The 13,970-nt window shown below is 42.0% G+C and overlaps 1 protein-coding gene across 1 annotated transcript in view; it reads left to right on the top strand.

Annotated features, from left to right (window-relative positions):
• The window catches only part of man1a1 (mannosidase, alpha, class 1A, member 1), a 468,823-nt gene that overhangs the window by 450,761 nt on the left and 4,092 nt on the right, over positions 1 to 13,970 (top strand). The window contains exon 11 of the mRNA XM_060850868.1: positions 6,126 to 6,241. Coding sequence (XP_060706851.1) covers positions 6,126 to 6,241 — 116 coding nt within the window. The remainder of the gene's footprint in view (positions 1 to 6,125; positions 6,242 to 13,970) is intronic.

Here is a 13,970-nt window from a genome sequence, read left to right as displayed (position 1 = left end):
GCAGGTTTCTGGCCATTATAAAAACAGTGGAGCAGGTGGAGGCCATTTAACCCAGTGAGTCTGCTCAATCATTCAGTGACATCATGGGTGACATGATGATCCTCAACTCCACTTTCCTGCCTTTTCCCCATAATCCTTGATTCCCTCACAGATTAAAAATCTGTCTGTCTTAGCCTTGAATATATTGAATGACCCAGCTTCTACAGCCCTCTGTAATAAAGAATTTGACATATTCATGACCCTCAGAGAAGATATTACTCCTCTTCTGTGTCTTGAACGTGCGATCCCTTACTCCGAGATAATGCTGTCTGGTCCACTTTCCCACAAGGGGAAACAACTTTTCCATATCTACCCTGTCAAGTACCCGAAGAATATATTGTGTTCCACTTGAGTTGTCTCTTATTGAATTTTAGAGGAATAGCTTCAGGCCCAACCTATTCAATCTCTCCTCACAAGACCCAGGAGCAACCTAGTGAACTTTTTTCCAGACTGCCGCCAATGCCCATATAGCTTTCTTTTGATAAGGGGACCAAAAGAGTTCACAGTATTCCAGGAATGATCTAACTAGTTTCTGGTATATTTTTAGCAAGACCTTCCAATGTTTATGCTCCATTTCCTTTGAAAAAAGGTCAATATTCCATTTGCCTTCCCTATTACCTGTTAAATCTATATGCTAGATTTTTATGATTTATGAATGAGGACTCCCAAATCACTTTATGCGGTAACTTTCTACAATCTTTATGCATTTAAATATTATTAAGCTCCTCTATTCTTCCTGCCAAAGTATATGATCTCCCATTTCCCCACATTGTATTCCATCTGCCAAGCTTTTGCCCACTCTCTGATCTTGTCAATATATCTCAGTGTCAACCTCAGCACTTGCCTTCCCACCTACTTTTGTGTCATCTGCTAGCATGAGTACATTCAATTTCATCTTTCAAGTCATTAATATATGTTAGAAATAATTGTAGCCACAGCATTGAATCCTGTGGCACTGCACCAGTTATAGATTGCCACCCTGAAAATGTCTCCATTGTCCCAACCCTCCATCTTCTATTAGTTAGCTTATCCTCTATCACTGCTAATGTATTACCTCCAACATTATGGGCTTTTACCTTATAAAGTAGTCTAAAGTGGCAGTTTATTGATTGTCTTTTGGAAATCCAAATATGTTACATTCACTGATTCCCCTTTATCTCTCCTGCTTGTTACTGCTGCAAAGAATTTTAATAAATCTTTCAGGTATGATTTCACTTTCATGAAGCCATACTGACTCTGCTTGGATGTATTATGTATTTCTAAGTGTTTTGCTAATACATCCTTTATAATACTCCAGTATTTTTCCCAATAACTGACGTTAAGCTAACTGGCCTATAGCAATCTTTTTTTTGACTCACCGTTACATCAACAGATTCCAATCCTGTAGGATTTTTGCAGAATCTAAGAATTCTTGGAAGATTACAACCAGTGCATCCATTATCTTTGGAGCTACTTGTTTTAATATCCTAGAATGCATCTAGTGAGGTCCAGGGGAATCTATTGGTCTGGATGTCCATTAGTTTCCCTTGTACTTTTTCTCCAGTAGCAGTGATTGTATTTATTTCCTTTCCTCCTTGATTAATTAGCATTTTTGGAATGCTATGTCTATCTTCTTTGAAAGCCGATGCAAAGTATTTATTCAACTTCTCTGCTGTTTCCTGGCTCCTTATTGTTTCCCCAGCCTCATTATCTCAGGGGCCTATGTTAACTTTGGCTTCTGTCTTCCTATTTATATATTGAAAGAAGCTCTTACTATTGGTCTTGATGTTACTTGCATGGATTATGCATTCCGAATGAAGGGCTTATGCCCGAAATGTTGACTCACCTGCTCATCCGATGCTGCCTGACCTCCTGTGTTTTTCCATCATCATCATCTTTCGACTCTGGATTATGCATCAGAGATGTTAACCAAGGTGCCATGGAATATTCTTCTTGCCCTCTTTTGATTTGTCAGAGTGATTGAAATACAGCTAGCATAGCAGACTGTCAAAAGAATGATGCTATCATGACTTTAGACAGGATACTAGGAATGATGCGTTGAATGGTCACAACCTAGCTGCGTGTGGAGGGAGTGGAATTCTGTTTTGATGGCACAGTTGGAATAAGGTGTCCACAAAGAAATATATGCTTCCAGTTAGTCACTCCCTGCACAATGGAGAAGTGTCCAATCCTGCATAAGGCTGCCTGATTGCTTCACTTCCTCCCCTGGCAAGATAGAATGAATAGCTATCAGCAACAGTAGATGTCAGATTGTGGAGATGTTGCAAATGTTAATGCTGCAGCTTGGAAGGAACAAGATGCATGAACAGTAGTAGTCACAGTCACATTTACAGCTGTATTTGCTTTGCTCTTTGGTTGTAGCCATGGCTGAAATAGGTTGAGAATGTCCTTACTAAAGTATCGACATCCTGCAAATTGTTCCTTACTGAGCTCCAGGAAGGAGTGTTATGATCAAGTACATGTAGAGGCTCCTACTGAGAGGCCACAGCTTCCTCCATCCCCTAGTCTGACCTATTCTGTGTATTCTCAGTTCTGTTTGGGGAAAGTCCTTTTCATGCCGACTCATAAAATGTTTCTCAAATCTTTCGAGAGATATATTTGCACATACTATTAATTCAGCTTTGGGGGGATTTTTTATTTAAAAGCTTATTCAGGAGAAGGAAAGTGTTGTTTTAGTTGGATGATATTTCTAATTTTTGATGCCAGTGCAGATGTTTACTGCTAACAGGCTGGATACTGAGTCAAGCTTTCTGTCCCATTATTACACATTGAGTCACTAAATACAGGACAGAACCTATTCCACAAGTTTAATTCTTTTGATTTCCAGCAATTGCAATCACTAACGAATTTCAATGAGATTGTCAATCTGAGTTGACAGAGATCGATCTTAGCGGTCTTCAATCCCTGGAAAGAACTATATTTAAGCCCACATTTTTGTTCTCTAATAATCATTTTTACCTTTAAAATGAGTGTTATTTATGTGTTCACAAAGTATGGAAGTGCTAGATTTTGATGGAACAATATTAATAAGAAAGAAGTCTTGCATAAATTTTGCCTTAGATGAATTTTTTAATGCACTGGCTTAATTAAAAAGAAGCTTTACAAAGTATTTATGGCACAGAAAATGTGCAATATAACTCAATAACTCCTTTCACCACCCTGTCTAATGTCCTCAACATATTCTTTATATTCGTTTCGACTGTTACATCTCACTGGAGTAGGTGACTGAAAATCTAGCCCGCTACACCTTAGGTAGTCACAAAACTTCAAGGTTTTGGAAGTACATAGCATTCTTCTGTTTACCTATCTTTCACGCTAAGGTTGACAGATAGGACATTTTCTGTACTTAATAAGAAAGATTTTTTTTAAAATCGATTCTAACTACATATTGACAATTTTGAACCATTAACAGATGTCTACTATTTAAAACCCTAGTCCCCATATGAATTCCCTCCATATGCACTTGTACTGACAGCGACAGACAAGTAAAAAGAAAGGGTGTTATGGGTAGAGGGAGAGACTGGGAAGGCGGTTCTCTTGTTCCTATCCATGTGGTTTGCTGTTGTCATTCTTATGGTAAGCAGAACGCTGCTTCTTAATCTTCCTTCTCCTGATATTTTGACCTGTTTGCAGGAGCTATAGGGTGACTGGTTCCCATTGATAAAGGTCATTGACTTATTAACTAAAAGTCACAGCTTACAACAAATGGAAAGGACAAATAAACTGTCTACTTTCAGTTTTGAGATACTTTTCTATTGCAGAGGAAAGAGACAGCTCCGGCCTTTGTGAAATTCCAATTCTTCATGGAAATATTCACACTTCCAGGCTGTTCAGATACCTGGGAGCCAATCATATAGTTGGCAGTCAGAAAGTCTTTGTTAACTAGAAATTGGTCACTCATCTACAAACCAATCAGTTACTTGCTGCAAGCCAAAACAACATTAGTACATATCACTTGGCTTCAGGTAATCTGCAAACCAGGATTCCAAAAGGATAGCATGTTGACACTGTTGCCTCAACAGCACTAGGGACCTGGGTTCGCATCCAGCTTTGGGTGACTGTCTGGCTGTGTGGAGTTTACATGTCCTCCTGTGTCTGCATGAGTTTCCATCAGGTGCTCCAGTTTTCTCCAACAGTCCAAAGATGTGCAGGTTAGGTGGATTGGCCATGCTAAATGTGGGGTTACAGGGATAGGGTGGGAGGGCAGATTTGAGTGGGATGCTCTTCGGACGATCTGCAGGCCAAATGCACTGTATGACAAACAGCTGTATTAGCAGTATTTAGAATAAGTAACAAAACAGAAATTGCTGGAAAAACTCCCAGAAAGGGATTCCATGTCCATGGTGAATAGGAGGTGGCTGGAGCTCGCAAACTGGAAACTCCAAAACTGCCATAAAATGTCAGCCATGTCAACTCATCTGTGCACTTCTGCCTTCAACCTCACTTCCCTCCCACAACAATGATAGATTCCCCAACCCACCAACATTCTCATCAAAAGGATTATAAAGCTACCATTTCTGCCATCTCCAGCAGAATGCCATAACCTGATGCATATGCCTCCCCCACCCACCCCTCCCCCGCCTTGTCAGCCTTCCACAAGGACTATTCCCTCCAGGACACCATAGTCTACTACTTCTTCATTCCCAACACCTCTCCACACCCCACAGCACCTTCCCGTGCCATCACAAAAGGTGTAATACCTGCCCATTTACTTTCTCTCTTCTCACTGTCCTAGACAGCCTTCCAGGTGAAGCATCGATTTACCTGAACTGTGCTCAACGTAGGCTGGGTAACCCATTTGCAGAACACCTGTGTTCTGTCAGCAAAAAATGGCCCTGGGCTTCGTGATGCCTACCACTTCAACATACTGCTATGCTCCTGGTCAACATCTCTTCTCAAACTTGCTACATTGCTCCAGTACAAGCTGGAAGAACAGCATCTAATTTTCCACTTGGGGATCCAGCGACCTTCACTACTCAATAACTAATTCAATAATTTTCGGGCCTGAGCACCTTCTCTGATGTTCTTACCCCAACCTCCGGACACTAGATCTTACAATCACATGGGCAGCTACCATAACCTACCCATTGTCAGCTACTAACGGTCCTCATTAGCAGCCATTGATTCTTGCAGACTGACATTTGCCCATTCCTTTGTCTGCTTAACTGCTTTTCTTTTCTCTGGGCTCTCCATCTTTTGCATCTATACTAACCTTTTCCTAGCCATAATCAGTTCTAAAGAAGGGTTGCTGGACCTGAAGCATTACCTCTGCTTTCTCTCCACAGATGCTGCCAAATCTGAGTTTCTTTCATCAATTCCTGTTTTTGTTTTTGATTTCCAACATCCACAGTTCTTTGATTGTTTTATTTAGCACAATGAGTGTTAGACTGAATTAGATTACTTTAGATTACAGTGTGGAAACAGGCCCTTCAGCTCAACAGGTCCACACAGACCCATTCTCACACATTTACCCCTAACACTACGGGCAATTTAGCATGGCCAATTCACCTAACCTGCACATTTTTTTTTGGACTGTGGGAGGATACTGGAGCACCCGGAGGAAACCCACGCAGACACGGGGAGAATGTGCAAACTCCACACGGACAGTTGCCTGAGGCAGGAATTGAACCCGGATCTCTGGCACTGTGAGGCAACAGCGCTAACCACCGTGCCACCCCCTTTTTTTTTGACAAGCAGGTTATTCAATTTTAAAGGGTACAGCAATCCTTTAAAAGTCCTTTATTTTTGAAGCCGTTCTTTTCTTATTTAAGTCCACAATTTAAAAATTGACAGTATTTACATATCATCATGCCTTTAGCTGCCTTTTAAATATATTGATGGTATTCACCTTAAGTTTCCATCAGTTTGATTCCAAACAATAAATAAAATTAATTTTGCTTCGGGAAATTCTATATGTAAATAAATGTTAACATGAAAAGTGTGGGTGTTTGCTGGGAGTTTTCAGAATATTAGAGAATCCTGAAACTGGAAACAACATTGCATCCAATATGTTGTTGTTCTTGTTTGATTGTCATAATTCAATTTTGCAAGAAATCAGCAATTAAATTGTATTCTTTGTAAATCAGGCATTGGAGAAAACTTGCAGAGTAGCCGCTGGATATTCTGGGATTCGAGATGTTTATTCCAGCCAACCAACTCATGATGATGTGCAGCAGAGTTTCTTTCTGGCAGAAACTCTAAAGTAAGTACTAAAGAAGGAGAAAACCGATTAATAGAATTACGTATAAACTGTCTGTAAATACCATTTATAGTACTGATAGATGTATGTGCATTGGTATCATTATAAAGCTTTACATGAGTAAGAGGGTTTACAGTGTTTTGAAAAGAGCAATATTGGGCAGGCAGCACAGTGGCTCTGTGGTCAGTGCTGCCACCCCACCGCTCCAGGGACCCATTCGATTCCTGCCTCAGACATTCTTTCCATGTCTGCATGGGTTTACTCTTGGTGCTCTGGTTTCCTCCCACAGATGCGCAGGTTAGGTGGATTGGCCAAGCTAAATTGCCCACAGTATCCAGGGATCTGCAGGCTAGATGGATCAGCCGTGGGAAATGCAGGATTGCAGGAATGGGGTGGGTCTGGGTCTGGGTGGGATGCTTTTCAAGGGGTCGGTGTGGACTCAATGGAATCAATGAAGAAATGGTCTCCAGTCCTGAATCACATGACAATTGCATTTCGATGTCAAGCAAATTTGGGCAAAGGTTATGCAAGTTATTAATGGCTAAAATGTAAGGTAATTATTCTAGCCTAATTATGAATGTAAAAGCAGGAAACCTCTTTCTGTATTTTCTGATTAGTAATCTAACGACAATCAAACTCAGTTAAAAGTGCATTTGTACGCAACATAGAATTCTTTTGCATTTATGTATCTGGTTAAATTCTCAAATGGCCACTCGCAAATGTCGTACCTTCTTGAACATAATGACAGTCAATTAATAGTGATTGAGTATTTAATTACATTGTTAGTTTCGTAGAGAATTTTATTATCCAGAGATTATTCACCATCCTCAACCTGATTATAGCTTGCTTTTTCATATTATTTATTAATTAACAAGAGGGCCAAAGATGTCTATTCTATCAATTTTTGAGAGACTTTCATTGCCCTGGCTGTATTTCTTGCCCACCACTAATTTCCTGAGAAGGGGAAAGTGAGCTGGCATCTTGAACTAATGCAGACCATTTGGTCTAGTAGACCCACAATGCTGTTACCCAGAGAGTTTCAGGATTTTGCCTTTGTATTTATGGTGAGTCCAGTTACAGTTGTGGTCGATGGTAACCGCTCCCCCACTGCCCCCCCTCCCCCCCCCCCCCCACCTCTCCCATGGCAGGGTGTTGATTGTGGGAGGGTTCAGAAATGGCAATGCCATTTAATATCAAGAGGTGATGATTAGATTATCTCTTGTTGGAGATGATCATTGCTTGGTATTTGTGAATATTATATGATGTATATATTGTTATATAAATAAAATATGTAATATGTTATGCATAATAATGTAAATGTTACTTGCCATTTGTCAGTACTAGCCTGGATATTACCCAGGTCTTGTTGCATTTGAACGTGGATTGCTTCAGTATCTGAGGAGTCGTGAATAATGCTGAACATTGAACAATCTTCAGTGAACATCCCCAATTTTAATTGTATGAGGGAGGGGAGGTCACTGAGAAAGTAATTAAGTTGATTAGACAGAAGACAATACCCTGAGGAAGACTTGCAGAGATATCCTGAAACTTAGATAACGAACTTGCAACAACAATAGTTAGGGTACTTTTCAGTACAATTCCATGAGTATGACTATGGCTATGTCAAGGTGTTGCTTCACTACTCTGTGATAAAACCCCCAGATGTTAGTAATGAAGACTTTGCTGAATCAACAGGGCTTTGTTTTCCATTGTTTGTTTAATTGCTGTTTTGAGGCTTTTCACCAGTTTGACACAATTAAGAAGCATGCTCAGCCAGTTTAGATGGTAGTTAAAAGTCAAATGTGCTGCTATGGGTCTGAAGTGGCACCGAAAGGGCAATCACGAATTAGATTAATTTTTACAACAATTGACAATCGTTATTATTAAACTTTTAATTCCAGGGCACTACCTGGGTCTCTGGATTACTAGTCTAGTGCAGATTGAGATGATATTATCTTTTCACTTGCCCCAATGAATACAGAAAATGAGGAAAAGTTAAATATGGTATGCAAATTTTTAATGGACCTTTGTGCAGGTATTGTATAAAGTAAATAGACATTTTTAAAAACTGCATATAAAACCAACAAAATTTGGAACATGAATACAAAATTGCAGTGGTAGTTATCTGTGGTGTCCTGAATTGAATTTTTGTTTTGATTGCAACTCCAAATGGGACGCTAAGATCTTTCTTAGACTTAGGCAAAATTAGATCATGGGTCAAATATTAGAATAGCAAACATTATTCATTACATATTGCCCATAGTCTTGACAGATATTTGCCCTGGAACCAGCTGTGATTAGATTCCCTACAGTGTGGATACAGGCCCTATGGCCCAACAAGTCCACACCGACCCTCCAAAGAGTAACCCACCCAGACCCATTTCCGTCTGACTAATGCACCTAACACTATGGGCAATTTAACATGGCCAATTCACCTGGCCTGCACATCTTTGGAATGAGGGAGGAAACCCACGCAGACACACTGAGAATGTGCAAACTCCACACAGACAGTCACCTGAGGCTGGAATCGAACCTGGTGCTCTGAGGCAGCCGTGCTAACCACTGAACCACTGTGCTGCCCCTAGTGATCCATTTTGTTGCAGTTCTCAATGTAGTATACCGGATGATACATGAACAGCATCAATGCACTGTTACCCCAACCAGTCAAATTAAAGAACAGTTACTGATTCTCAACCAGGAAGTATCAGTTATAAATAGTAAATTTAATGCAAAGTTATTTATATGTGTGGGGGCTAGAATGAGAAAGAGATAAAATATGAAGAATATTTAAAAACTAAAACGGAGTAGTTTTTAGAACCTCTAGCAATAATTAAAACCTTAAGGCATGTGACTTCATTTTTCAGTGAGAAAGGGAGGCTGTTTGGCAGTAGCTGTGATTTAGCATGCCATTTTTAATTTTAAAAAAGTACTAGAATGGTCCATCAGTAACTCTCTGTCATGTTTTGTGTGTTTCTATCATACAATTGTAGCAGCTTCTCGCTGTTACATGGGTTTTAATGCTGAGTATCTTAGCAAGATACTTAATGTTTGTACCTAGCTGCAGTTATTGGGGATCCACATTTCTGAGCTGGAGCATCCACTTGTCGTTTTGGAATATGCGCCGAGCCGAGTTCCTCATGGATAGTGCGGTGGCCATACCGCGTGCACAGGCAGAAAGGGAGTGCGTGATCACGAGAGTAAAAGCTTCAGGCAGGTGACACAGCAGTCCTCTGGAGCCATTTCTCTCTCTCTCATCGATTTTCTGTGTTGGATACAACTTAGGGAGGTGGCTTCTCAAGGGAACATAGCAAAAGCCAAGTTTGTGGCACTAGGAGTGGCTAAGTTACACAGTGGGGGTGGAAAATGAGCACTATAGCAATAGTGTTGGGGATATGTTGGATCATATGTTGCCTCCAGGTTTCCAAGGACGTCACTGAGCAGCAACAGGATATTCTGAAGGAAGAGGGAGAACAACCACAAGTTGTGGTCAATGTAAGTGCCGATGACATGAGTTAAAAGAGAGATGAGATCCCTCAGGCAGAATATAGGGAGCGAGGAAGTATAGTCAACTTTGTTTTAACCGGCACCTTAAATAAACCAGCAAAAATGATCTATCATAAATACTGCGATCTACCACAATATCAGAGTATTTATGCAGTAAATAAAATATGACCGTGATGTGTATACCCCCGCATTGCATTTCAATTTGTTACTGAATGTTTTTATATTGATTTTAGGTGGTGTGTTGAAGTGTTTAACATCATTTTTTTTTAAAAGGATATTGATGCCTCGAAGCTTTGCTTCATCAGGGTTTACTGCGGTTATGTGGACCTCTTGGTTATCCAGAATATTTGATCAATCGGCGCACTATTGATCTCACAGGTGCTGGTTAATCAAAAGCTTGCAGTTAGTTAACGCTAGACCTCAAAAGTGTAGTCATCTCAGAAATAGTCCCAGTCTCAGGTGCGAGTAAAGTCGGGAATAGAAGTATTAATCAAATGAAAGTGTGGCGGGAGGGATGATGTAAGAGAAAGGGCTTTAGATTCTTGACGTATTGGGACCAATTGTAGGGGAGACAGGATATTTATAAACTGGACAGGTTGCACCACAGCAGAACAGGAACCTATATCCTTGCAGGAGTGTTCACAAATGCTATGGGAGATGGTTTAAACTTTAGTGGTAGAGAGACTGCAGCCTTAGGGAAATGAGAGTGAGGGAAGCAAAGATGGAAGTGAACGTGGTGCAAGTGGAAAGCTGAGGCAGTGAGGGTTGACAGTAAAGATGGCTGGGTTATGAAACAAAATGTGGAAAATGTCAAAAAGATAAGTCTAAAGGCATTGTATCTCAATGCTTGGAGCATTTGCAATAAGGTGGAGAAATTAACAGCACAAGTAGTTGTCATGGGTGTAATGTTTGAGTATGGAAACTGAACATGCAAGAATATAATTTGTCAGGAAGGACGCAGTGTTGTCAGTGAAAGATGAAATCAGTTAAATAATAAGAAAGAATATGGGTGCAGGGAATCTGGATGTGCAATCAGTTTGCATGAATCTAAGAAGCATCAAGAGGCAGAAAATATTTGAGAGAGCTTTCAATAGGTCACTAAACCATAATGGTGAAAGAGGGGTGGCATTAAACTGGAAATTGCAGGTGCATACAATAAGGATGCTACAGTAATCCTTACAGTAATGCTACAATGATTTTAATCTGTGTAAGCTGGGCCAACCACATAAACCAATCATGCTTTATCTAGGTGAATTTTCTAGTCTAGTCATAAATTTTGGCCTTTCAGTCTGAGCACAAACTCTCAGCTGCCTTCCTGCACGGTGAACCATAACTTCTTAAAGCTTGTCCTCATTGCAACATAAATCACATGAGCCTTGTCTCCAGGTAGAAATGCCGATAAGCTGTTCTTCAGACCTCCGTTCTCTCTCAACTTGGAAGAAACTGGACGGTTTAAAGCGCAACTGTTTACAAATTGATATTTTCAACATTCAAGTGGGCCTCTAAGACTTGCAGGCTTCGATTTTCATTCTTGGGTTGGGAGCATATTTGGAGAAAGTGAGGACTGCAGATGTTGGAGATCAGAGCTGAATATGTGTTGCTGCAAAAGCAGCAGGTCAGGCAACATCCAAGGAGCAGGAAAATTGACATTTTGGGCATAAGCCCTTCTTCAGGAATGAGGAAGGTGTGCCAAGCAGACTAAGATAAAAGGTAGGGAGGAGGGACTTGGGGGAGGGGCATTGGGAATGCGATAGGTGGAAGGAGGTTAAGGTGAGAGTGATAGGCCGGAGAGGGGGTGGGGGTGGAGAGGTCAGGAAGAAGATTGCAGGTCAACAGTGGTGCTAAGTCTGAGGGTTGGGACTGAGATAAGGTGGGGGCAAGGGAAATGAGGAAGCTGGAGAAATCTGCATTCATCCCTTTTGGTTGGAGGGTTCCTAAGCAGAAGATGAGGCGCTCTTCCTCCAGCCGTGGTGTTGCCATGGTCTGGCGATGGAGGAGGCCAATGACCTGCATGTCCTTGGCGGAGTGGGAGGGGGAGTTAAAGTGTTCAGCCACGGGGCGGTTGGGTTGGTTGGTGCGGGTGTCCCAGAGGTGTTCTCTGAAACATTCCGCAAGTAGGCAGCCTGTCTCCCCAATATAGAGGAGGCCACATCGGGTGCAGCGGATGCAGGAAATGATGTGTGTGGAGGTGCAGGTGAATTTGTGACGGATATGGAAGGATCCCTTGGGGCCTTGGAGGGAAATGAGAGGGGAGGCGTGGGCGCAAGTTTTGCATTTCTTGCGATTGCAGGGGAAGGTGCCGGGAGTGGAAGTTGGGTTGGTGGAGGTGTGGACCTGACGAGGGAGTCGCGGAGGGAGTGGTCTTTCCGGAACGCTGATAGGGGAGGGGAGGGAAATATACATTGTATCATCCTTCATCATTTCCACCACCTCCAAACAGACCCCACCACCAAGGACATATTTCCCTCCGCGACTCCCTCGTCAGGTCTACACCCCCCACCAACCCAATCTCCACTCCCAGCACCTTCCCATGCAACCGCAAGAAATGCAAAACTTGCGCCTACACCTCCCCCCTCACTTCCCTCCGAGGCCCCAAGGGATCCTTCCATATCCGTCACAAATTCACCTGCACCTCCACACACATCATTTCCTGCGTCCGCTGCACCCGATGTGGCCTCCTCTACATTGGGGAGACAGGCCGCCTACTTGAGGAACGTTTCAGAGAATGCCTCTGGGACACCCGCACTAACCAACCCAATCACCTGTGGCTGAACACTTTAACTCTCCTTCCCACTCCATCAAGGACATGCAGGTCCTTGGCCTCCTCTATCGCCAGACCATGGCAACACGATGCCTGGAGGAAGATCACCTCATCTTCCGCCTAGGAACCCTCCAACCACAAGGGATGAATGCAGATTTCTCCAGCTTCCTCATTTCCCCTCCCTCCACCTTATATCAGTCCCAACCCTTGGACTCAGCACCGCCTTCTTGACCTGCAATCATCTTCCCGACCCCTCCGACCCCAACCCCACTCCGGCCTATCACCCTCACCTTAACCTCCTTCCACCTATCGCATTCCCAATGCCCCTCCCCCAAGTCCCTCCTCCCTACCTTTTATCTTAGCCTGCTTGGCACACCTTCCTCATTCTTGAACAAGGGCTTATGCCCGAAACATCGATTCTCCTGATCCTTGGATGCTGCCTGACCTGCTGCGCTTTTCCAGTAACACATTTTTCAGCTTGGGAGCATATTGCCAGGATGTTTCCCAGTTGTGATTTTAATCCCAAATTTACAGGGTTCCTTGGGAATCAGGATGAACCCAGGTCAAGGGCTGATGTTGCTAAGCAAAAGTTCTGTCTCCATGTACCAGCTCTGTATTTAATTGTGAAAAGAAAAAGAATAAAATATTAAAGAACAAATCTCCTCATGCCTCCACAGTATTCCCTTGGTCTATCCATGCTTAGCTTATGTCACCCCATGCCATGAATGCAACCCCATGGCTCATCACATCATTCATGTGAGCCTATGGCCCTCTTAAGCCCTATAACAACTTAGTGCCAACTTGTACCCACCCATATCCTCCAGCCATCATCTTTGTCCTAGATCTACCATGTCAACTCTCACAGTATCAACCACAGACATTCCAAAGGACCTATACAGAAATGAAATATCAGTGCCCATTGCAAATGCCACTGTATTAAAAGAAAAATGACTCATAAAAACCTATTTCCTGCATTTATATCCCTTCAACTTCATAATGCCTTGTAACAACAAACATTTCATTCAAGTGCACAATCCTTTGTAACAAAAACATTGGAATTCATAGTCTTGCTTCAAAGAATCTTTTACCACTTAGAACTGTCAGTCAAATCATTCAGTAGCAAGCACCTTACCATGTTAATGACTGAAACCTGTTATGTATCTGTAATCTAGCAATGGAAACCATCAGGTTTAAATCTACCAACAAAGTGAAGGAGCTAGCAAACTTTTTTTTAAACAATGTTCCTACATTTTCAAGATTTAAAAACTACTACCTAAATACCTTGACCACTCCCTTTGGCAGTTTTTCTTGACCGTTCCAATCACCTTCACAATTCTGAGAGGTTGGGTAATTTTATACACATTCATGCAAATCCTTAGCAATCTCAAAGAGCCCCAAAGGGCGCACGATCTTCCCCAAAAGTGTCCCAGGATGATCTTGAAAAGGGTACAGTCCTCGTTTAATGTT

Source organism: Hemiscyllium ocellatum, chromosome 3, assembly GCF_020745735.1.
Source record: "Hemiscyllium ocellatum isolate sHemOce1 chromosome 3, sHemOce1.pat.X.cur, whole genome shotgun sequence".
In the NCBI taxonomy this organism is placed as follows: Eukaryota; Metazoa; Chordata; class Chondrichthyes; order Orectolobiformes; family Hemiscylliidae; genus Hemiscyllium; species Hemiscyllium ocellatum.
The sequence above is the reverse complement of the archived record's forward strand: the minus strand, read 5'-3'. Positions and strand labels throughout refer to the sequence as shown.